General features: G+C 39.2%; 1 gene segment (V, D, J or C); it reads right to left on the reverse strand.

Moving 5' to 3' along the window:
* Positions 1-4,975: 4,975 nt before the first annotated feature.
* On the reverse strand, positions 4,976-26,193 carry LOC128046955 (T cell receptor gamma constant 2-like). The segment is given in 8 exon segments: positions 4,976-5,118; positions 7,256-7,306; positions 9,071-9,118; positions 9,398-9,472; positions 13,240-13,569; positions 19,267-19,340; positions 25,680-25,995; positions 26,154-26,193. Coding segments are annotated over 8 exon segments (1,077 nt in total).
* Positions 26,194-26,519: the final 326 nt, after the last annotated feature.

Below are 26,519 nucleotides of genomic sequence, written 5' to 3' on the forward strand. Positions count from 1 at the left end.
TAATTGCTTTCTCTTGACATATCACCTAAAATTGTCTGAGTTATCTTATTTTGAACCAACTCTATGAAATCATTCTCCCTTGTGTTTAGCTAGTTTGAATTAAAATGCACTCAATTATATTACAAGTTGTTTTGCTAAACAGGAACATTCAACTCAATGCTTCATAGGAAGACAGTGTTATCTGTCAGTTTCCTTTCATTATTCATTGTCATTCAAGAAAAATCGAACTGTGTCTGATGGAAATGGTGCTGGTTTGGGTGGAAACTGGACACCCAAATCTAATCGGCTCCATCTGTGCTTGGTCTAAGAATGGGCCACAGAATAGAGGTACAGTGGAGACTCCCTGGGAGCCTGGGGCCTCACCAAGGGAGCTTCTTATAAGCAAAGAGGCGGAGAGGGAGATCCAGAGTCCAGCCATGGACTAAAACCTCAAGCCTTCAATGGTGTCATCACAATGAGAATATCCTGTGTCTGGAGTGGACCCGCATCTACACCATGACCATAGCTGGGGCCTGAGTTGGACATCAGTGTGTGACTTTAATCTGAGAAGAAGCTCTCCCCCGATGCTTGGGCTGGACGAGAAGGATGTGGCCTGTCCTCCTAGCAGGGCAAAGACCCCAGATGTTGGCTCTCAGATTTTCCTTTAAAAGAATCCATTAGAGAAAACAGAAAAAATATACAATCATTTATTTTTATCACTCGTACTATGAATTGAACAGTATTTTATGCCTATGCTTTTTATAGAAATGCACAGACACACATAGAAATGAAGGTCATACTTGTTAATATAGTTACCTAATAGAAAATATGGTTAAACAAGAGACAAGAGGAATAAGGATGTAACTTGAATGTGCGGTGAGGTCAGACTGTGCAAGCTGAAGCCTTGACCTTAGCCATGGAGCCCTGCTTCCCTGTGGGGCTGAATGGATGGAGTGCAGGGCCTGGACTCCTACTCTGGACCTGCTGTGTTGCTGGGGACTTCTGCTCTTCACGCACACGTTGCTGAGCAACCCTCTGCTATTCACTCATTACACTGTCATCTGATGTTAGTGCCCCTAGTCAGCCTTGCTTCGGTTGACTCTGAAGTCATTTTGCCCTTTTGGTGGGACATAGATGTCTCAGTATATGAGATTCCATTGCACAGATGAGGTCAGGGCCTCCATATCTCTGTTCTTATGAGGAAGAAAGCATCTCACATCTGTCCACACAGCTTGGTTCAGGGATCGGGTCTTGTGGCACCCCATCTGCACTGAGAAAATGAATCAAGATGTGGCAGCCTCAGTAAGTCACAGATCAGGGAAGACCGCGGGTGGCTGGTGGAACATCAGGGATGACCTTAGTGCTGCAAGGAGTCCTGTCTGCTCTTTCCTTCAGGGTCAAGGGCGTGGTCGAAGGTGCAGCATCTGAACGTTCTGGGCATAAGTTTCCCAACTCATCTAGGAGTTAATTGGAGGAACTGTATACTTAAATGGGCTTCCCTGGTGGCTCAGCAGTAAAGAATCTGCCTGCAATGCAGGAGACAAAGGAGACTTGGGTTCGATCCCTGGGTCAGGAAGATCCCCTGGAGGAGGGCATGGTAACCCACTCCAGTATTCTTGCCTGGAGAATCCCCATGGACAGAGGAGCCTGGCAGGCTGCAGTCAATAAGGTCACAGAGTCAGACATGACTGAAGCAACTGAGTATGCTCTTGTGTATACTTCCATTATGGGGAACCATGACCCACAGCCTAGTGTGTTTGATAACAATTACATGCCTGTGTAGAGAGATCTTTTCTTCCATTAGCTGTGACCTTTTGAAAGTGAGCAAAGTTGGTTGTGGTTTAACTGTGCTTATATATTTTTGACACCTCAGCTACCCCTTGTACAGTCTCAACCAGTAGGGCCTGTTTGACTCTACACAGTTTCCACAAATCAACCAAAATGTGGTTTTGAGCATGTGAACAAAACGGAAGCCGGAGAGAATGAAACCCCATCAGCCACACCAGCGCCCTCCTGCTGCCACTCAGGCTGCCGCCCCAGCCCCACTGCCCTCCCCTCTCCACCCCTCCCAGGCCAGCGCAGCCCAGGGCGAGAGGGGCAGGAAGTTGGAGACCACAGGAGGCGCTGTCCAGTATGGTCCTGGCCAGGAAATCAGCTGCACAAAACTTTTCAGAGATTTGCAAATTTCCCTTGTTAAAATTTTTATTGCTTCCTTTTTCAAGTTCAATCTTTATTTTATAGTAGCGTATAGTTGATTTATAACGCTGTGTTAGTTTCAGGTGTACAGCAAAGTGATCCAGCTGTGCATATACACACATCCATTCTTCTTCAGATTCTTTTCGCATGGAAGTTATCACAGAATATTGAGCAGAGCTCTTTGTGCTATGCCGTGGGTCCTTGTTGATCATCTGTTTTATATTTAGCAGTTTGTATATGTTGGTCCTCAACTCCTAATATATCCCTCCGCCAACTTTTCCCCTTAGGTAACCGTAAAACTGTTTTCTAAGTCTGTGGATCCATTATTTTTTTAAATATAAGTTTATTCGTATATATTTTTTGCATTCCATATATGAATGTTGTCATACGATATTTGTCTTTCTCTGGCTGATTTACCTCTCTTGGTATGATAATCTCCAGATCCATCCACGTTGCAATAAAACTACGATATGATCCAGCAATGCCACTCGTGGGTGTATATCTGGAGAAAACCAGAATCTGAAAAGATACTTGCACCCTAAAGAGGCAGGTTTCCCCTCTTGGCTTCTGTACTTACTACATTATTTCTTCCCATGAATAAATATTTCCAAATGTCTAAGTTGAGGGCAATGTATTTTACCTAAAGAGGACTGGTCAAATGAACAGGAATGAAGGGCTCAATCTAAGGGCTTCCCTCATAGCTCAGTCAGTAAAGAATCTGCCTGCAATGCAGGAGACCCAGGTCCGATTCCTGGGCTGGGAAGATTCACTGGAGAAGGAAATAGCAACCCACTCCAGTATTCTTGCCTGGAGAATCCCATGGACAGAGGAGCCCGGCAGGCTATGGTCCATGGGGTCGCAAGAGTTGGACAAGACTTAGCAACTAAACCACCATTGTTTATCTGGTTGGTCTCTTTTTGTTTTCAAATGGGAACCTTTGTTTAATTTCCTAAGAACTTGGTTCATACACACTGAAGCTGATTATACACAAAGAAACAAACAGAAAGCTTTTCCAATTTTAAATAAGACAGTGTTTCAGTTCTAATACATAAAAAATTTCCTTTCAAAGGATTCATTAGAGAAAATAGAAAATGTACACTAACTTATTTTTTCTTCCTTCTACCATGAATTTAACTGTTTGTTTTATGTCTGTACTTACAGAAATACACAGAAACACATAAAATGAGTGTCCTGTTTATTAATATTAATACTCAATAGGAAAAATGGTTGAAAGACATGAACAAACATTTCAGCAGAAAAGAAAAAGAAGCTGTAAAACCACACACATAGAATAAGGCAGGATTTCCACCATGTTGACATCCAAGGAAGTAGATATGTTGAGACCAGAGTAGGAAGCTTGTATACACCCGTGGTGGATTCATGTCAATGTATGGCAAAACCAATACAGTATTGTAAAGTAAAATAAAGTAAAAATTAAAAAAAAAAAGAAAAAACAGATGCAACCACAAATTCTTAAGAAAATTCTCTCTGAATCCTTGGAGGAAGCCTTTAGGAAAGAGCAGTGTGTGTTTTGTCCTGTTGTAGTTTGTTTTTTCCCAGCAGAAACTGAATCAAGGGAAAGCCATGTGATACTAGATTACAAAATGTGAGCTCTAGGTTCAGAAAAACCTGAAGGACTCTTATTTACAAAATAGCGATCAGGAACAGACAACTTAACCTCTCCAGCCTATAAACTGAGAACTTTAACTGTTGCTTCTTCCAGGGGTTCTTCAATGATTAATGGGATTACCTGATGAACAGTAGAAACGGAGTCTCTGTTCCATCTACAGCGAATTTCTTTGCGGGGCAGTAAGCTTAGCAATGAATCTCAGTGCATTTGTGTACGTGTGGAATCTGTCCCGACAGTAGATACTAATGTTGTTGAGAACTTGCCTGGACCAGGCCTCATGGAGTCATCTAATCGTCACACTCCAGGAGACCGGGCTCTGTAACTTCATTACACCAAAGAGGAAATGATGACACGGAGAGCTCAAAGAGCTGTCTGAGATCACACAAGTGCTAACACAGACCCAGGGTTCAAACCCAGGCCCTCGGGGGTCAGAGTCTGCATGCTTCATCCTCCGCCCGAGGCTCCCCTGGTGTTGGTGCGGGTCTCATCAGAGGTTAACACGAGGACCTGGAGTCAGGCCTGTGAGACCCTAGCACAGATCTGAGTACACACAGTGCAAGGCATGCTGGGTGTTATATTGTCACTATCCGAATACCCGAAACCAACGATTCTGCGTCTGGTGACTCTGAAAGAGAAGGAACACGGGCACCTTTGTTTGGCTCCTCTTGGACCGGCTCCACCGGTCGTCTTGGAGCTGGTGCCCGGAGAAAGCACCATAACTACCACCATGTCAGTGAAAGACCTAGAAACGCGGTGTTGACCACTGTTACAATCAGCACTGAATTTGATAGCTTGATTGTCATGCTGTTTCTCACCTTGGTTAGATTCCATGAAATTAAAGTACACAGACAGAAGGGGGCTTGTGATTCTTTCGTATTTATTGTGCATGTTATGAAAATCTAAGTACAGAATTCGAGCAGCAAAGCTGACTTCTCCAGGGTGTGTGACAGGGAGGGTCAGGGTTGTGGTCTGGGTGGAGGTGCTGAGGGAGGAGACAGGGAGCTGCCCACAGTGTGTGCTCAGGAGTTGAAAGGACTTGGGGGTGGGACAATTATGACATCAGAGATAAATACACATCTGAACTGAGATAACCCAAACCAAAAGGCAAGCAGAGAATTTCTGGGACTGTAGATGGCGAAGGAAAGTTGACCTCTCGGTAGCCACCCCCCGTCATGAGATCTTCCCGTCACAGCAGGCGCCGGTTCTCCTAAACACACAGGCAATGATGACAACAAAGTAGCCTGTGCTCAGGAGGAGGAGTAAGAGGTAGGTGTAATAGGCAGAGGTGGTCGTGAGCTGCAGCTGCAGGGCACCTAGGAGAAGTCATTCTGGTTAGTGTCAAGGGTTTTTTTGAGAGCAGAGGACATATTCACGGAAGTGGTCACAATGATTTTAATGCTGGTGATCTGCAAAGAAGTGGCATCAAACCCAAAGAAAATGGGTGCAACCACCGTGAGCACCACCCCCACCAGAAAAGCTCAGCATCTAGCTGACAATTCAAGTCGATCAACAGCCTCAACTAAATTCAACAGAACCTTCCAACATATTAAAAAGCAGGGTTGTGTTTTGAAAAAATGAGTCCAAATGGGAAAAATATTTGTGATAAATAGCATTTTGCATTTTTTGCCCCATCACATCTCTGAGTAATAATAACAGGTAATGTTTGTTAACCCCTAACCACATGTCAAACACTTATTCTGAGAGCTTTGCATGCAAAATTCTAACCTTATTTAAGTTTTCAAATAACCTATGGGATTATCACTTTCAACCCCCTTTTACCAGTAAACTGAGGACAGAGAGAAATAATTTGCTTGGTGTCACACATTTAGAAAGCACCAGAAATCACATTTCAGTCCCAGCAACCCGAGTCTGAAGAAGGTGTCCTTAGCTGCTCTGGAGTCCTGCATTTCCATGTGCAAGAAATACCCCAGACATCAAAGTTAAGCATAAACAGCAAGCTGAATTGCTGATGTGGAAGCATCTGAGCCATTACATGTTGTGCACCAAAGAGATTCCTATGAAGGGGGTCAACCAGGGAAATCTGGTTGTGACCCAGTGAGGTGGGTGGAAGGTTTTAGTAAAGAGAACTTTGTACAAAATGGAAGAGAGTGGTTAGTCCAAAATCCCCGAAACCTTAGGAGCTCATGCCTCAGTCACCTGTCTTTCTTAGATATCTAACCTTGTGCCCTTGATGTTATAGGATAATTGCACTTACTCTCCTTGGAAATTTTGCAAGAAATATATGATGTCAAGAAGCAATTAACAATGATACTGGGCCTGACTTGCTGCTCAGTGGACTACAAGGCTGAGTTTCTTCCTGTATAAGTTCCCCTTCTCTATGCTTTACCTTCATGGAGTCAGAACTCGAGAATCACTAGTATGTGGTGTGGAAAGGATCTCAGGAGGGGACAGATGTGCTCATAACTCATGGCCCTGAGTCAGGTCAGATGTTAGCTGAGTTCCAGGCCCCCTGACACTGCGAACGGAGGAGGGATCAGCAGCACCATTGCCAGTGCTTCTAAATTCACTGGGAACCTTCATGTAGGGCGAAGGGGCCCCAACTGGTACTGATCCTGTGCCAGCTAAATGGATACCCAATGGGAAACATTCCACATAGGTGACCTTATCTCTCTAATAACTGAGTTGGGTGCAATTGTTCCCTATTGGCAGAAGAGGGTACTATTGCCCAGAAATAGCAGTAATGTACCCACGTTGGTGCAACTAATAATAAAAGAACTGGCGTTAAAGTCCAGTCTGTGATAGTTGGAAATTCATGCACTTATATGCTGCCCATGGGTCCACCCTGTCTCAGGGCCTTGGTTTTAGGATTCTTGCTCTATATCTTAGAGATGGAATAGAGAACTGAGTGAGTGTCTGAACCATGGATTCAGATGGCCTTTGTTGAACCCTCATATCTAGCTGTGTAGCTTGATATAAGGGATTTAAGTAATTTTGGCTCAGGGCCCTCACTGAAAAAGTATGGGAAAATGTTGCACCACCTCACAGGAGTGTTATGATGAATAAACAAAATATGCACATAAGATACAGCACACCACCTTATGTACATCCAGCTCTCAGCAAGTGTCAGTTCACGTATTAGTTATCAGCAAGGGCTAAAACGTAAAAAAAAATCTAGAAGCAACTTGATATCAACTTTCTCCAATTATTACAAACAAAATCTACACAACTGGGTGAAGCCCACTGTTGAAATAATTTGAAGCCTATCAGTGCATCCTCTCATTTAGAGTCATCTTACACCAAAACCAGCATTTAATGAGTTAAGATGACTCTTCACGAATGATGGATTTACTTAAAATATGCAGTCTATTCTGCAATATCCAGACATTTTGTTTTTTCTACCTTAAATCAAGGAAGTTCAAAAGTTAAATTTATCCAGAGGGAAAAAAAGTGCTGTAACATGACACAAAGGCAAACAAAGACAAAACTTACTGCTTTCACCTTCCTGACACGCCTTTGTAGAATTAGTATCACGAGTGACTTCTAGAAGAAAGGAGAGCAGGTATTAATCAATTTTCTTGTCAATCATTCATATATATTATTAGACAGTGGCACATATGTGACTAACTCTGTGTGTGTTAATATGCATGTATATATAATAGAAGATCTGCTAACACAGATACTCTGTGTTAATACTCTGATTAAATGTATGAACACCACAGTTTCAGGAGTAATTCACTTTTTCTTAACATTAGCCAAGGAAGTTCAAGTGATAGTTGACCAGGTAAAAATTCATGCTTTCTAAAATATATATATTATACATATTATTTATATATAAGTATACAATAACTTTTCTACTATGCTTGATAAAGGCTTGATAAAGAACATCAAAAAAAAAAAAGAGGAGGTGGAGAAATTGGAAAAAGTAAAGTAAATGAAATGGGAGCACTGATATGAAATATAAAAAGTGAAACAAACTAGATAAAATAAAAGATCCTCATATAGTCCAGTTGTTTTTAAACACGATTTCTTATTAGAAACATATCTGGAGCCCTGGCGAAAAATAAGCAATACCTGGGCATTTGTATTTTTCAAAAAATTCCAAGTTAATTCTAATACACATCTGGATTTTAAAAAGTGTTTACAGGTTTTTCTATGAAATGGTAGTTTTGGTGATATAGAATTCTATTATTTTTCTGTTGACCAGTCATGATACAACAGTATTAAGTGAGTGATAGTTAATGTTAGTGTTAGTCACTCAGTCGTGTCTGAATCTTTGTGACCCCATGGACTATATAGCCTGCCAGTTTCCTCCTTCCATAGGATTTCCAGGCAAGAACACTGGAGTGGGTTGCCATTTCATAGCCACAATAGTGAAAGATGCGTATCAGTTTTCACAATCAATAGCCAAACAAAAACTAAAAGATAATTACAATTGCAAGCCATAATGGGAACATGATTAACTTAACAATACAAAACAATTACGTACAGTCTGGGGGGTCAAGCGGAGTGACATGGTAAATGGGAGTGCCTACATGCATATGTTTCATATGCCCAGCCAGTCTGAATTATGACATTTTGATTTCATTTGTTTGACTTAGTTTGAATAAGATGCTAGATTTCTAATTAAAAAAAATAGATATGCAACAAGAAACAAATGTTTACTATTTAGCACAAGGAACTATATCCACTATCTTGTAATAACCTATAACAGAAAATAATTTCAAAAGTAATATGTGTGTATAAGTGATTGACAAAAAAATTCTACTTTTAGAAATTTGGAAATGTTTGTCTTTTTGTCAGTTTTTCTAAATGGCCTATGGATATCTAATAACAATATATGAGATACAAAATGTTAAATATATTTGTATAGGATATAAGATTAATATAAATTAATATAAATAGACACCTACTATATTTAAATTATTAATGACATCATTCAAGATGCTACCATTTTTATCTTTTCTGTGCTTGATAAAATATTCTCAGAGAAATGTTAATATGTCTCATTATGATTATATGTTTTTTTCTTTTCCCTTATATTTCTTCTGATTTTTGCTTTAGGTATCTTTGTTTCTTTGTTGTTAGGTGTCTAACTGTTTATGGTGTCTATTTTCTTTGTGAATTGTACCTTTTTTTTGGTATCATTTTTTTTTGAATTGTGCTTGTTGTTTAAATTGCATCATTCAAAATATTCATCTTTGTTACATTTAAAAATACATAAATAACATTTTTCAGAAAGGTAATTGATCAGGAGGGGAAAAAGTGCTATAGGATGTCTTAAAGGCAAACATAAGCAAAACTTACCACTTTCATCTTTCAGACAAGCTTTTTTAGAACCAGTACCGGTAATTTCTAAAAGCAAAGGAACAAGTGTTAATCGATTGTGCACACCCATTATTTTACAGTGGGTGCATATGTATGTATAATCTGGTGTCTGTGTATATATACATACATATGTGTACATAGTCTATTGACAGGTAACAATAGAGATGATCAGTATAACTATGATGAGCCCCACATTTCAGATAATTGGTCTTCTCCACTTTAAAACAGAGAAGTTCAAAAGGTAAATAGATCAGGAAGAAAGAAAGACGAAAGCATGACATAAAGACAAATCTGTGCAAAACTTACTGCTTTCATCAGTCAAACAATCATTTGGAGGCTCAGTAGTTGGAGGCTCAGTAGTAGTGACAACTGAGGCGACAACTACGAGAAATGAGAAAAAGTATTAATGAATTATCTGTGCCCATTACTTGATACTGTGAGTATGTTTCAGCAGTAAAGAATCCACCTGCCGTGCAGGAGTCACAGGAGACAGAGGTTTGGTGCCTGGCTCGGGAAGATCCCCTGGAGGAGGGCACAGCAACCCACTCTGATAGTCTTGCCTGGAGAATCCCATGGACAGAGAAGCCTGGTGGGCTACAGTCCATGGGGTTGCAAAGATTTGGACGCGACTGAAGCGACTTCACACGCATGCACATATGTTTATACGTGTGTGTATGTTGCAATATATATGAATGTGTAATATATGTATGTATATATATACACATATAAAACCTGCTGACAGAGAGACAGTAATTAAAAACATGAGCCCTACAATTACAAAAATAGTTGGTCTGATTCTATGTAATCCATAGTTTTAATTCATATATGATTTTCTACACATGAAAATGTTGAAGTTCATGAAGGCTACATTTTACTTTTTACCGTAACTGGAGGCTAATACCCGAGGGCATCTTGTCTTCCTTCTGTATTCATAGCTCCTAGCACTGTGTTTGCTACAAAGTAGGTGTTTGAGAAATACCTGTTGCAAAGACAAATCATCAGAACAAGTGGCTACTCTGCATGGTCAGCACCCACGGCCGAGATGAAGAGATGCTACCCAGTCTTATTCATCCAATCCAAGAGTGCACCAAGGGAATCCCACGGTTGAAAGAGTCTGGCTCAGGCAAACTTCCTGTCTAAGCAAAGGAAAGCAGCCACACTTTTCCAAATCAAGCACATCCCCTGATTTTCTGCATTTGCGGTGTTTGTGGGCATAAGTAAAACAGTATTAATCAGGCTGATAGCCAGAGAGTGACTATAACTTGCTTAAGTACTTCACATGTATTATCTTCTTTCATCCTCCAGTGACACTGAGTGGGGTGTATTTTGGAGGATTCCATGTTACAAAGAGGAAATAAGGATCAGACGGAAAGTGACTGGCAGAGAGTTGTACCAGTGGTACCAGTGATGGCAGAGCCAGCATTCAGAGGATCATCGTGGGAGATTAAATGAGACAGGGCCTGTGGGAAGTAGTTTGTAAAATAAGCCCCAGAAATAAAGAGAAATTAACCTATAAACAATATAATTCCACTACTGTAGACACTAAAAGCATCTTCTTTTCCAGACATCTTCATTATTCTTATCAATCACCTTTCTTTTTTTATTATAAGACCTCAACATTTCAGTGCAGTTCCAGATACAGAAAGATCCAGATATAGAAAAACAGGCCAAACCACATTTGCAGTTCTGTGACTCGATAGAAACTGAGATAAATAATGTAAAAAAAAAGCAAAACAAGACAGTCATACGAGTAGAAATCTTTTTAAAAAAAGATAATGGATTATTGGATGGGGGAAACAATGGTTGTTGTATTTATCCTTTTTCTCCTGGATGTGTTCTTGTTCATACAGATTTGGTTCTGATATGCCATTTTATGCCCTCAATGAGGTCTTTGTTCAGTAAGCTCTGAAAAATTGATTTGAGGTATAAAGACTTTCAAGTAAATCGAAAGAGTGAAAATATTAGTAGTCACGTTTAGATGTTAGTGTTAGTCACTCAGTCGTGCCTGGCTATTCATGACCCCATGGACTACAGCCCACCAGGTTCCTCTGTCCATGGGATTTTCCAGGTAAGGATACTGGAGTAGGTAGTCATTTCCTTCTCCAGGGGATCTTCCCAACCCAGGAATTGAACCCAGGTCTCCTACACTGCAGGCAGATTCTTTACCAACTGAGCTACCGGGGAGCCCATGTTAAAATATCCTCAGAAACTGACTTTAATGTGCTTGAAAGCCTCCTTCTTTCCCTTACAATGACTGTTCACTAAAAGAGAAACAAACCTCTTATTAACATGCATTGATTGAGGCAGAAACAATCAAGTAACAAAGTTTCATAATAATCTCCATGTGTTTATTATAAGTTCTCTTTCTCAGTGAAGGTTGGTTGAAAACTAGGACCAGATTAGATTTATTTCTCTGTAAAGTCATTTCATTGATATGCACTTCATGTTATATTCTTAGCTTTTATCAAAAACAAAACAATTTCAAGAAACAGCATTGGAAATTTGTTATAAAATAATATTAACCGAAATGCCATCATTAGCTTTACAGCCATTAGAAACCCTTGGAATGCATTTGTTTCAGAATTGTGTTCAGGTAAAACACATTATGAACTGGAATATCTATCTCATATGGTAACTGTCACAATGAAACTTTTATACTTATTTTTTTCTCATCACAAGAAAATTTAAAATCTAGTACTTTCAGTGTCCTCAAGTAGGACACTTAAAACCATGATTATATTAAACTGCAAATTTGCTTCTTTTCTACTAGAATAAAAATTAAAATTTAGAGCTATTTTTGTAATTTTATTTTATTTTATTTATTTTATTTTTTGTAATTTTATTTTTAATTAGTTAAATTAATTAATTAGGAGAGGATATAAATGGATATGATGAATGTATAAATAAGTGCAGCCATGTCTTATTTTGGAAAACAAGGGTTTTCTCTGATGTTATTTCATTTGTTCTTCGTTGCAGTCCCAGGACAAAACCAAGACAAGTATTCAAACCTGATTTGATCACTGGATAGACTCAGAATCAGAGAAGATAAAGACTTACTTCAGAAATTCGGACTGGTGCACAGCAAACATCTATGCACATCTTATGTGCTTGGTTCCCACTGCTTTAAAAAGGTTTCCTAACCACAGGGAAAAGCACAGAAGGATTCCTTCTGAGGGGCGCTTTGGGGCCTTTGGTCTGTTAGGTGAACATGCAGGACATTCAATCGTGAGTCCAGTTAGTTACAGGACCACTGCCAGGGCCAAGGCACCTCCCAGCTCTCTGTCCACACTGCATGGACATGTCCAGCATCTGCTCAGGGGCTGCTTTGAGACATCATGCCTGGATCACAAGTGACCCTAAGTCATCAAGGAAAGTGTATGTTCTCTTGACTGTAATACATCCTTCGTGGACAGTAATTCACCCCAGAGTGTCCATCTGTATATCCCTCCAGACCTGGCATGTGCTAGGGCTGCAATAAAAATATCTTGAAAGACCTTTTCTAATAGCAAGAAATGCATTCATTATGTAGAATGGGAGTAAGTTTGTACACTTTAGCATCACCCAATCTTTGATTACAAATTTTATCTTATAGTGGTATGTAAAATACAAATTTCAAAAACCTAAGACCTTAAAAAACCACAGTGGTCAAATTATTCTCTTTGCTGAGCTGCAATTTGGCTCCCTTACACAAACACCATTTTGTCATGTAATAACTCATTGCTTTGGAATTGTAAAGGAGAACTGAATTGAGAATGACTTTGCCTGCTGAAGGACATTCCTGAAAGATGTATAAATGTTGTTATTTCCTGACCAACCAAGATCACCAGCAGTGAAGACCTGTTGTGTGCGAAGTAGCTCGATGCTTTCACAGACGTTGTTTCACTGAATCCATACAACACCTCTAACACTTAAACTTCATATGATCTTAATATTTTGGAAGATGAAACTGAGGGTGAGAGAAGTAACATTTTTCTATGTTCCAAAGCCTATCCTATTTTAATACTCTGGGGAGATAGCTACCATTAAATGAAACATCATTTTATCAAGACATATTTGTTTGTTTTTCATTAACACCTAGCTGGAAAGGTGGGTATTGCCTTTGAAAAACAGTATTTTGGGAGGTTACATTTACATTTATATTCACTTACCTTCTTTTATTGAAGGAAAAATAATCTCTTGATCAATTCCTCCTATATTTTTCTGGTGTTTGACAACACACACATGTTGTTTATCCATAGAGTTTTCAGTCACGGTCAGCCAGCTGAGCTTCATGTATGTGTCCTTGGTCTTCATGGTGTTTCCCTCCTGGGATGGCAGAGCTCTTTTGTCATTTTTTACTCTCCAAGAGACTGTAATAACATCAGGGAAAAATTTCTCCAGGAGACAAAGATATGTTCCAGCATTATCATGGTTGATTTCGGCAATTGAAGGAAGAAAAACAGTGGGCTTGGGGGAAGTGTCTGCAGCAAGGTTTCTCTCTGTAGGGGAATATGGAATAGTAATTAAAAAGAATGGTTAAAGAAACACCCACATGTTGTGGCTTAGAAAAACCTAGTGAGTAGTGAAAAAACAAAAGGCTGCTGCTCACTATGGCCTTTCATCCACGGTACGTGGTTAGATGCTTAGTACTGTTTTATTTTTAATGGCAAGAGAAGTTCAAGACTTCATGGAACTTGCCCAAAGTCACCGCTGTTAAGTAGCAGAGCTGGATTATAACTTGACCTTCCGTTTTTCTCCATATACAGAGATGGGGTGCATCTTGTGTGCATGCCAAGTCGCTTCAGTCGTGTCCGACTCTTTGTGACTTAATGACTATAGCCTGCCAGTCTCCTCTGATTGATTCCATGCTTCCTAGAGTGGAAATGTGGAGTCCCAATCGCTGGACTGCCAGGGAAGTCCCCAATTAATCTTTTCAAAAATCTCTTTTGTTCTATAATACTGGAGCCTGTTTTGAAGTGGATGGGCAGGTGGTGGGAATAGGGATGGTGGGGGCAATTGGGTAACTGATGGTTTCTGTATTGGTGAAAATCTTTGCTAGCTTCTAAACTTCTTCCCTTTCCTGTCCTGTGCTTTGCAGTTTATGCTCTCTTGTCCAAATAAGGCATTCTCTTATTCTTCAACTCTGTGGAATCTCGCTCTTCATATAACTGATTTCGGAATGAACCATAAAAATAAATACCCAGAGAAAATTTATTGGTTTTACAAAACAATATAGTTATTTTTGAGAATGGGAATCAACACCCACGTGTACTTGACATGTGTACTATGAAGTTGAACTTTGAGCTCCAGATGTGGATCCCATGCCCAATTCTGAAGTGATGAAATTCTCTTTATTTCTAATTTTATATGACCTCTCAATTTTATTCCTGAACCACTCCAGATTTTGGAGTAGAGCAGCATGTTATTTATAGTGCCTTGATTGTATAACAGTATTTCCAAAACTTGTATTGAAAATGTATTATTAATCCCAAACTCCTAATTTGGGATTAGCAGATACACACTACTGTATATAAAATAGATAAACAATAAGAACCTACTATGTAGAACAGAGAAGTATATTAAATATCTTGTAATAACCTTTAATGGAAAAGAATCTGAAAAATAATACACACACACACAAAAACTGAGTCACTTTGCTGTACACCTGAAAATAACCTAACATTGCAAATTAACTATACTTTCGTGTAAAAAAAAATGTATTTTCAGAAAGGCTCTTATACTAAACTTATCAAGTAATCTACTTAGAATTTTTCCAAATTCAGAAAATGTTCCCCAAAAGCACATTTTATTTTGGAATTTCATCTGCAGTTTTAGCTTGAGGAATAATACACACTATTCTGGCTCTCGGTGTTTTCCCTATAATTTGAATTTGCCCCCTAAGGCTGCTGAACTGCTTTACTGCCACTATTTTCTTTTTTTTTCACCAGCTGCATAAAGCATATATCCTGACAAGGGATCGAACCTGTGCACCTGCATTGGAAGGTGGAGTCTTAACCGCTGGACCACTGGGAAAGTCCTTCAGGGGGAAATCTCTTAAGAAGGGAGAAATTGGACTTCTCATCTGAGAAGAAAAGAAAATTCTTGGAAACTTCTGCCTGTGCAGCAAAGTTCCTGGTTTTTCTTCTAAATCAGTAAGCAGACAGGGTTGATTTTTTCACTCATGTTGTAAATACCGTTGGGTTGTGATGTGCTATTTTAATTTTATACATCTTGCTTTTAGTACAAGTAGTATTTTACACATTATAAAAGCAAGAGACAATGTATTTCTGCAACCATATACTTTGTTGATAGTGATTTAGGTCTTCCCTTTTTTTTCCCCTCTCATTTTTCTTTTGTAAACTAAATAACTGAAGCTCTTTCATACTTAAATGAGAATTTTTAATTCATGAGATTTCTATCATATTTAATTGACTTCACTTCTTGATCATTTTCCTTATAAATTAAAGCTTTTTTCTGATACATATGAGCATGAAGCCCAAGCTTCCTGGTTATATATTTTAGAGCCAATAAATGTTGTTCGAAATGATATCAATGAAATTAAAGGATTAAGATTTAAAGCACATAGAACAACAGGACATATAAAAAATAAACATATTTTAATCTCCTTTTTTCTTGCCATGTAAACCAAAGTCTGCTAAAGAGAGACAGAGAGCTTCAAATTCAATTTTATGTGTGTGAGGGAACCATAAGATAACTTTCCATTTGTTAATTGTACAGCTGCATCCTCTGAAGAATTTCAATTCATCAATAGTTTGGCTACTAACACTCTCCCTCTTGGATGCAATTTTCCCTTTACATTTGAATAGAGTAAACACCTATCCAACACGTATGATGTGTTAGCCAACAAAACATACAGTGCTCAGTCGTGTCCAGCTCTTTGCAACCCCATGGACTGTAGCCTGCCTGGCTCCTCTGTGCACGGGCTTATCCAGACAGGAATACTGATGCATTAGACAATGTGCTAGATACTTCCTCACACTGTCTCATTTAATTCTCATACAACCCCTGCTGGATAATACTGTTATGCTATTTTACAGATTAGGGGACTGAGTCCAGAGAAGAACTTCCATGTTCACATCCGTAGTTAGTGGCGGATTGAAGTTCTCGGTCAGCCTGACTCCAAAGCCCACTTTCTTTGGAAATACCCCTTCAGCATCAGGAAGGGAGACATGTTAACTCATAAAACTTACCTGTAATGACAAACTTCAACCCTGGGCCAAATACTTTCATGATGATTATGTACATTATACATGAGCCCTTTCTAGAAGTCCACACAGACACGAAGCCAAATTCTTTTCTAATATTTGTGCAGTGTTGTCTATGCTCTCCTTTACTATGTGAATTTGTTGTAAAATCTCTCCCAAATCTCTACATCTAATTCCCATCCACATTCCCATTTTTGGTAAATAGCATTCTTATTTAATTATTTCTTACCTTCTATTTCCCTGAAAAAAAAAAAAATTCTTCTGATACCTACCTGTGACAATGAGTTTTGCTCCAACATTGAAGTTTTTTATGTAATTATTCCACAGTGATTCAAGTTGTATCAAAAACTTTAGACTAATTAGCTTCTCTGATTTCTCCAAATTCTAGTAGAACTATGATGACTTCGAATTCAAGACACTAGGCTTCTGGTCCTGGTTCATTTTGCTCCTAACAAGCTCTGTGGTTGAGCAAATCAAATAAACTAATGCCCTGGGTACCTTATTTATTTGAAAATGACAGTGCTACTGTTAAGTCAAGTGAACATCCTTATTAGTGTTTTGGTGAGCTCAAAATGAAACAAGATCTGAAAAGTCATTTGAATAAAAATTATATAGATGTAAGACACTGTAAATATTACTATATGATCATTGATATTATGATTAGTATTTTTATTTGTGATAATTGTGTGGTCCAACATGACATTTCAATATCATGGGAGCAAATCTTGCCTATCTGATGGGAATTGAGGATCTGGGGTTTACAAGTAGATCCATAGCAACTGATGACTTGTTTGCATTCCTCTGTGTTTTGGTATGTCTGGGATTCTCCAAGCCTGTATCACAGCCTTTCACACACCCAGTTAATAGGCAGTCATTTGTTCTGTCGTACTTGCTGCATTTCCAGGGTGAACAAAATCAAAGGGAACATTGGCTAAAGCCTAATGTATGCAGCCAGTATATGGAACTTCACTTCTGCTGTCCACAACAAATGGCCTTTTCCCCAACAGCACAATCTCTGGGTATCTCAAGATTTTACCAGAAATTTCAGCTTCAAAAAATCTATCCAGTTCATGCCCAAAGTTCAGCTTGCAGCTCCAGGTATGGGCCTTATGACAAATGACCACAAAATGGCCCGATGCCTGGTACTCAAATTCTCCTTTGTTAAGTTGGATCGCTTCATTGCCTGCCTCATCTTATCAGCTGAGGATCACCATTCATGAATGACATTACATTTTGGTGCCCACTGCATTGATGCATTGGGAGGATAAACATATTTGTTTGAAGACCATTTCTTCCATTTTATAAACTGGATATTGAAGGCAATGTCCCCTTTTTACTTCATTTTCCTACTAAAGACTTCCTCATTGAAGTTCTTTTTTCTAATTTTGCGGTGGGAAAACATATTTGCAACTTTGGTGTGCTTAGTCGGTTAATGTAGGGTATCTATTCCACTACATTTTTTTTTCTTGCTTTCTTATTTTTTGTTTTTAATTCACTTTTTTTGGATTGAGATAGAACTGACACATATTCTGAATGTTTAATAAATGCACATTCATGTGACTTACATGATCTTTGTGAGGGAAAGAGACGTCATTTCAGTGCTATGATTGAAAGCAAGAGCATTGTTTTCACATGTGAGTAGCAATACAAAGTATGAGCTATTACTAATAGTTACAGAATCCAGGTCAGGCTACAGAAGGGTACATATTCAGGATGTAAAGACATGACTTAATGTTTCAAATATCACGTAATGATCCAGTCCTCTAAGTTTGACAAGTCTCTACTGGATCCCAAACTTTGCCATAGTGCTAGTCATGTGACTTTAGGCAAGTAACTAAACTTCTCTAAACCTCAGTTTCTTTATCTCTAAAATGGGAATGAAAGGATTACTGCTGAGGAAAGTATAAGACATTGAAACTACATATCATGGTATCTATCCTTCAGTAAATATTGACTAATATTAAAATTCTCTTTAATGGCATGGTTTGAGGCCATTTCATCAAAATCTTCCATCAAACAAAAGATATGTTTTTTATAAGCAATAACTATTACACCAAGCTCAACAATCCAAGACGCCCTTGTTCTGCAGCCATGGACCATAGAAGACAGGTCTCAATTAAGCCAGAATCTAGAATGCCTTTCCATTAGAACAAAAGCTGTTTGGTGTTGAGACTAGCTCCATGTCTTGTTCACCCATCGTCTGTCTGCAGCTCCCAGCACAAAAACGATCCTCAATAAATATTTGCTGAGAGAATGAAAGAGCAAAGGAGAAAGCCCAGCCACGAAGACACTTCCGTGAACTTTGGAGCTGAAATGGCTCATTGAGCTCACAAACTGGTCCATGTCCAGACAATTTCACAAGAGATGAGACAGTTTAAGTTTCAAATAATCTCAGCCTCCTTCTAAGAAGCTAGAGTAATAGGAAGTGAGGTTTATCAATCTTGTATAATCATTTACTGTAAGAATTTTCTTCCATGGCTCTCAGGGATGAGGTGAAAATCAGTAATATTGGTTTTGCAGGAGATTCAGGAGCACAGTATTTTATCTCAAAATATAGAGAAGAGATAGTAAGAAAAGCATTTCTCACTTAATAGACTGCCTACAAGAAAAGGAACGTGAACTAATAACTCATACCAATGTGATGATATAATATGCGATTTATGTTAGAATATAGAAAGATAAACGAAGCAATAAGACAGACATGGTCTTCAGAATACTTCACTATCGAGCCTGAGTCTATTTTGTGTGTGTTTTCTAGAACCCAAATTTCAACTGCTTACAAGCAGGGACAAGAATAAACCATTTACAAGGTGATTTAGTTTCCATATACAGCGACCAATTGCTGTAAAACTACGGTTTAGACGCTGAGACCAAGAACGTGGCAGCCAGATCAGGGAGATCCCAAGTTGTTTCTACAAAGCATCTATCAGTATTTTATGACTACAGTAAGAACAGAAAAATGATACTTACCGGGAGGAGTTACTATGATGTTAGCTCCTTCTCCAAATATCTTCTTCCAGCCCGAGCTGTCACAATGATAAAAGCTCCTACAATAATCCAGCCTTTTCCTACCTTTATAAAGTGACTAGAAGTCAAAAAACTTCATACTGGCAGTTTGATCTGAGTTCTTTTGGAAGTCCTTGGATATAGGTTTCACAGCAGCCAATGTTTTATAAGATTTCCCTCAGATTTATTGTTATTATTCAGTCACTTGAATGTGTCCAACTCCTTTGCAACCCCTTGGACTGTAGCCTTCCATGGGATTTCCCAGGGAAGAATACTGGAGTCGGTTGCCATTTCCTCTCCAGGGAATCTTCCTGACTCACAGATCCACTGGGGAAGCCACTTTCCTCAGATAAATGGACCCAAATATCTGCTTTCCAAGAAGTAGTAATCACTGAAAACATTGATGAAAGATGAAAAGTATAAAAACAGGAAAAGACATCACTGACACCAAGTGGTTAACCACCTGGTTTTCTAAATTTCCAGGAATGGTATTCAAAGAATGAAGACTTTTTTTTTATTTGCAGGTGTTCAGTTCTGTTGAAACTGCTCAGAGTTTGCATCAGTTGAAAGGCAATTCTCTTTTCACAAACCCCAGGGCTGTTTAGTGATTTGGGAATGTATAACTAAAAGGAGGAAACCCTTCAGTAACTGAAAATGCAAATACCCCATCAGCCATCACACAGGTACTTGAGAAATGTGAACAAAGCTCTCCATTCATTGGGCAGCACAATTCTTTACCAAGGGAAAGGGAAATGAGAAAATCAGTGCTATGATGACTTCTTTAATATTATTTTTCCCAGGATAAAGGAAGAAATTTGCAGAATTCTCTCTCCATTGAAATAATACTGTCTTTAAACGAAAACTTGAAACAATATCCATTTCTCTGATAGTCAAAAGAAGTCTCTTCGTGGATATTCTGTAATTTCAAGCCACTCATCTTGGGGCAAGGGGAAAGAAATTGCTGGGAGCAGCTGAGTACTCCTCTGAGCACGGATGAGCTGTCCATCTGCCAGGACCAGACAGGACAGCCTCTTATTGTCTCCATGTCTACTCCAGAGGCACTTGTTCATGGTCTAAGTCCCGTGAGTAATCAGTTCCTCTGCCCCAAGGATGAAAGTAAGAGGGTCATGTTGGGCAACTGTCCATTCACAGGAGCTCAGGTCGCAGTCCCAACACAATGGGAGGGGATGAGAGATTCAGATGCCAATTACATTTAGATAGATTTTTTTTTTAATTGAGAGTTCATGGGAATTTCCTGGCAGTACAGTGGTTAGGACTCTGCACTTTTACTGCTTTCACTGGGCTCAATCTCTGGTTGGGGAAATAAGATCTCATGATCCACAGAATGTCCACCAAAAAAATTGAGAATTCTAAGTTGTTAGTACCTGGGGCTGTCGTGTACCCTTTGCATCTATTGTAGTCATGAGTGATGTCCCCTCAGCTCCTTTCTGAAAACTTGTCCTGTGATTTTCCTTATTCCAAGACCATGAGCAGAATTCTTGGGAGCTTTAGGAATTGCTTGTTTTTCAAAATGCATGGAAGATTTAAGCAATAGAATGCAAAAGATTAACTAAAGAGTTATGTAATTAATGCTTTATTAAATTTAAGAACAGTAAGAAGAAAGAGTAAAAGGTTTTACTAAAGGGCATAAAATTAAACCTGCATAAATGGAGAGACATACCATATTCATGAAGGAAAAGCTCAATGTCATAAACATGCAAACTCTTCTTAAAATCATGTGTATAAATAGACTAATTCCAATGATACTTAAGGTAACATTTTATTTTTTTGTTCCCTGTTGTAAAGATTGGGGCTGAGCTAGTTATATTTGTTTTAAATTGATATAAAAATTAAATATGAAATAACTTAAAAATTTTTTATTAAAATAATGATTTTAAATAACTAATTTGGCATAGCAGCTCTTAACCCTTATCGCAAAGTTACTGACATAACACAATAATGGAGTAAGAATACTGTGACATGAATAAAATGCAAATCCTCCAAGCATATGTTAATATAAAAATATAATTAAGGCATTTTTAATTATAAGGAAATTATAGATAGTCATAAAATTATTTATGAACTATTAATTGTCTGTTGGAAGAAAAAATAACTCTATCAGATAGCATAAACGTTAAGTTTGCATTAAAAGGCATCTAAAAGTGTGAGTTATAAAGAACAAGGAATGAAGGTGACTCAGTCGGGTCCAACTCTTGCGACCCCATGGACTGTAGCACACGAGGTTCCTCCGTCCATAGTATTCTGCAGGCAAGAATACTGGAGTGGGTTGCCATTTCCTTCTCCAGGGGATCTTCCCGACCTAGGAAGCAAACCCGAGTCTCCTGCATTGCAGGCAGGTTCTTTACCGACTGAGCTATGAGCAGGGGACTAACTGAGTCCTGCAGCAGAAAATCTTGGAATGCGAAGTGGACAGGAGACACCTTTACTTAATGTTTAATTTTTAAGAAGGAGAAATTTGGAGAATGTTTTCTCTTTAATTTTTAATTGAAGTGTAGTTGATTTACAATTTGTGCCAATCTCTGCTGTATAGCAAAGTGACTCGGTTTTACACATATGTATGTTCTTTTTTTCAACATTGTTTTCCATTATGATTCACCCCAGGATATTAGATGTAGTTCCTTATGCAATACAGTAGGATCTTGTGGTTTATCCATTCTGAATGTAATAGTTTACACCTGCCAACTCCAGATTCCTAGTCCATCCCTCTTCTCCTCTTCCTCCCTGTTGGCAACCACAAGTCTGATCTCTATCTGTCTGTTTCTGTTTCACAGATAGATTTATCTGTGTCATATTTTAGATTCCACATATAAGTAATATCATATGGTATTTGTCTTCCTTTTTCTGACTTACTTCACTGAATATGATAATCTCTAGCTGTATCCACGTGGCTGCAAACAGCAGTGTTTTGTTCTCTTTATGGCTGAGTAGTATTCCATTGTAGACAGGTACCACATCTTCCCTATCCACTCATCCATCAGTGGATATTCAGGCTGTCCCCATGTTCTGGTTGTTGTGAACAGTGCTGCTGTGAACTGAGGGGTGCATGTACCTATCCAAATGACTGTTTTGTCCTGGTATATGCCCTGGAGCGGGGTTGCTAGGTCATAGGTAATTCTATTTTTAATTTTCTGAGAGACCTCCATGTTGTTTTCCATAGTGATTGTACTAATTTACATTCCCACTGACAGTGTATTAAGATTCCCTTTTCTTCACACCCTTTCCAGCATTTGTTATTTGTAGTCATTTTAATGATAGCCATTCTGGCTGGTATGAAGTTGCACCTTGTGGTAGATTTGATTTGCATTTCTCTAATAATTAGTGATGTTGGGCATCTTTTCATGTGCCTACTGGCCATCTGTATGTTCTTTGGGGAAATGTCTATTAAGGTGTTCAGCTCACTTTGCCTCTAGGTTGTTTGCTTTTTGTTTTTGTTGTATGATTTGTTCACATATTTTGGAAATTAAGCCCTTGTTGGCCACATCATTTATAAATATTTCTCCAATTCTATTGGTTGTCTTTTTTTTATGGTTTATTTCGATGTGAAAAAGCTTTTAAGTTTGACTAGGTCCCATTTGTTTATTTTTGTTTTTATTTCTATTGCCTTCGGAGCCTGACCTAAGAAAATATTGGTATGAGTTGTGTCAGAGAATGTTTTGCCTGTGCTTTCTTCTAGGAAAGTTATGGTAATGTTTTATGTTTAAATCTTTAAGCCATTATGAGTTTCCTTTTGTGTATGGTGTGAGAGTGTGTTCTAACTTCATTGATTTATGAGCATCTGTCCAGCTTTCCCAGCACCACTTGCTGAAGAGACTTTTTTCCCCCTGTTTTTATATTCTTGCTGGAGAACTTGTACTTTTTACAACATTTCTAGGAATGTATCCATTTCTTCTAGGCAGTCTATTTTCTTGCCATGTATTGAGTAATTATTTATAGTAATGAGTTATTGCCCTTTGTATTTTGGTTGCATCAGCTGTTAACTTCTGCTAATTTCATGTCTAATTTTGTATCTTTGAGTTCTCGCTCTCTCTCTTTTTTTTTTTTTCCTGATGAGTTTGGCTAAAGGTTTACCAATTTGTCTTTTCAAATAACCAGCTCTTGATGTATTGATCTTTTCTATGATGTTTTTAGTCTCTATTTTACTTTGCTCTGATTTTTATTCTCTTTCATTTACCTTTGGTTTCATTTGTTCTTTTTCCTAGTCCTTTTAGGTGTAAGATTAGGCTGTTTGTTTGAGGTTTTTCTTGTCTCTTGAGGTGGGCTTGTATCACTATAAAGTTCTCTCTTAGAATAGCTTTTGCTGTATACCACAGATTTTTTTTATGGTGTTTTCCCATTTTCATTGTCTTCAAGTATTTTTTATTTCCTCTGATTTCTTCAGTCACACCTGGGTTGTGTATGGCATACTTCTTATCCTACATGTGTTTTTGTTTCTTGTACATACACAGTGTCTCTACCGCTAGCTGCGTCCTTAGAGAAACTGACCTGTATAAACAGAGACAGAGAATGGAAACTGAGGGAGAGATCATAAGGATTCTGTGAGTACATGGAAAAGTAGTTATCACACAGTGCCAAGAAAAACTGTGATATAATAATGCATTAGTCAGTAATTGGGGGAGAAATTGGATCTCCACATTAAGATTGTTACTTTACACACATCCCCAAAAATTCAAACTAAAGTGGATCAAGGAATCAAATGCGCAGAACAGTCTTAACACCATTGGAAAAGTATAAATGAAAATATATTTATGCTTCAGGCTTTCCCAAAGCTGCAAACGGTTACAGTATGTGGTTGCTGATACAGTAGAGCAAGCTAAAGGCAGTGCGTTTACTATCCAGTTCCTTGCTGTCTGCAGTCACTGAACTAAGCAGGATCTGAAGCTTTGACTTGCGGTGTGAGGCTGTGTTTTGTTTTGTTTTGATTTGATTGCGATATTCTGATGGAGAAATGTGATGACCTGGCGAGCAGCAGCACCCAGGACGCAACCAGACAGATGGGGCCCTGGGTTGGGGAGAAGACCATGAACGCTCTGCTAGTAGGCACTCCTGCGCTAGTGCAGCAAGGCCTGCAAATCAGTTTGAAGAAGAGTCAGGAGGAGCCTATCAAAATTGCACATTTCAGCCTTCATTCCATCATTCTGATTCACTGTGTTGAGTGTCACCCAGAACATGCACTTTTATTTCAATTCAGGTTCTTCTGATGCAGGTGGTACATGGACCACAATTTGAGAAACACTGTTCTAGAAGCTCAGACACTGGTACAGATTTGGAGGAACCAATACATAGAGACCATATACACGTGAGCTGACGTTTCTGTATTTGAATATTAATTTTGCTTCCTTAAACCTAGCCCAATAAGGCAGCCACAATCCTTGGCTATATAAGTTTTGAATTGAAATATATACCATTCATAGATTTTTCACCTAAAGTGTTCTTTAATTTTAATTATTGAGAAAATTATGATCTGATAAGTCTCAATCTAGTTTGGCACATGGCCTTATTAATGGTAGGGAGTTGGGGTAGAAAGAAGCTTTGGCTTTACCTGTTTTAGACAGTTCTGGCTGTGGACTGAACTTCAACAGAGGGTATAAGTAGAACACAACAACGGGGCTTCTCTCGTAGCTCAGTCGGTAAAGAATCTACCTGCAATAATGCAGGAGACCTGGGTTCAATTCCTGGGTCTGGAAGATCCCCTGGAGAAGGAAATGGCAACCCACTCCAATGTTCTTGCCTGGAGAATTCTTGCCGTGGACAGAGGAACCTAGCAAGCTACAGTCCGAGGGGTCTCAAGAGTTGGACACGACTTAGCCACTAAACCACCAACCACCACCATCTAAAACAATCACTTTCCCTACACTTTCACTACGTCAGCCATGCCCTCTTTGATTATGTAAGAGAAATATCAGTTTTTCCAAAAGATAAATTGGATACCAGCTTGAGGTTCAAAAAGTCTGAGTTTTCATTCCATCATTTCTCATTCTTCATGCTCCTGGATAATAAAGATGCTCTATTCCCAGCCATTTTCTCTGGATAATCATCAGGTGAATGGTTCAGTATTATCTAGCCTTTCCATTTTCCTCTCCTAAATATCTCCCCTCACAGATAATCCTAGGTTCTCTGTCTGTCTTAAAGAGAAAATCATATGAACTCTACCAGCTTCTGGGAAAGCTAAGAATATGCTGCCTGCCAGACTGCTTGCCTATAGACTGTGACCATGGAATAGAAAGTTTGATTCATGGGCATTGAGTTCAGGGTTTTTCTTTGTTTAGAGTAAAAAGAAATTGGGGGAGGAAGTGAAGTAGCTGCTGATATCAGGGCTGTGATTTTCAGCCACAAGCAAAATTTCCAGTGCAGTGTACAGGAAGTCTGAATCAATGTGCTTATCCCAGATAGCACAGTAGTATATGCCGGAATCACTTGCTTGCAGATTTACGATTGTAAATGTATAGCTACTCCCTGTGCTCTTATAGACATGGTATTTTGTTCCACTGATTCCTGATTCAAGCACAGGCTTTGAGTTGTAGCTGTCGTAGTATAAAAGGCGTCGGGGGGCCATCCCTTCCTCATGTTTGTACAAGTGGATATAGGTGGCCCCTTGTGTAAGATCACAAAGGAACGAAGCAGTCTCCCCAGTCTTTCTAGTGATTAACATCAAGTTGGAAGATACCTGCATGACTGCAATGGGAAAAACAACAAGAAATAATGAGGAAGAGGAAGCACTGATTTCTTTTCTGACCCTCTTCCCCACAACTACAACCTCCCCCCCACACACACACACACACATTGCCACAACATACAGAAAAATTCCAGCAGCATCCAGGCAACACACTTACCAGGAGCCAAGACAACCAGAAGCAGTGCTGGGGCCCGCATCCTGCCCCAGCAGTCAGCTAGACTGGGATTCTGAGCAGATGTGAGAGGCAGAGAAGTCAGGGAGGATCTCTCTTAAAGACCACCAGGCTGATTCCAGAGCGGGTGGGTGCTGGGGGAGGCCTGGGGAGGAGCCCCGCCTCTCTGCACCAACCCTTTCTTGAGGGCGCCCCTGTGGCAGGCTGGGAGCTGCCATCTCCCCCACAGGAGAGGAGGGGCCTGAGCACTGAGAATTCAGAACTGCAAGCAGATAGATCAAATGTGAACTGAGGGGCGGAGAGCCATGGGCCAAGCTTGCCTGTTGCCTATGGAGTGAGCAGTCCTGAGCG

The sequence above is a fragment of the Budorcas taxicolor genome, chromosome 4, assembly GCF_023091745.1.
Source record: "Budorcas taxicolor isolate Tak-1 chromosome 4, Takin1.1, whole genome shotgun sequence".
In the NCBI taxonomy this organism is placed as follows: domain Eukaryota; kingdom Metazoa; phylum Chordata; class Mammalia; order Artiodactyla; family Bovidae; genus Budorcas; species Budorcas taxicolor.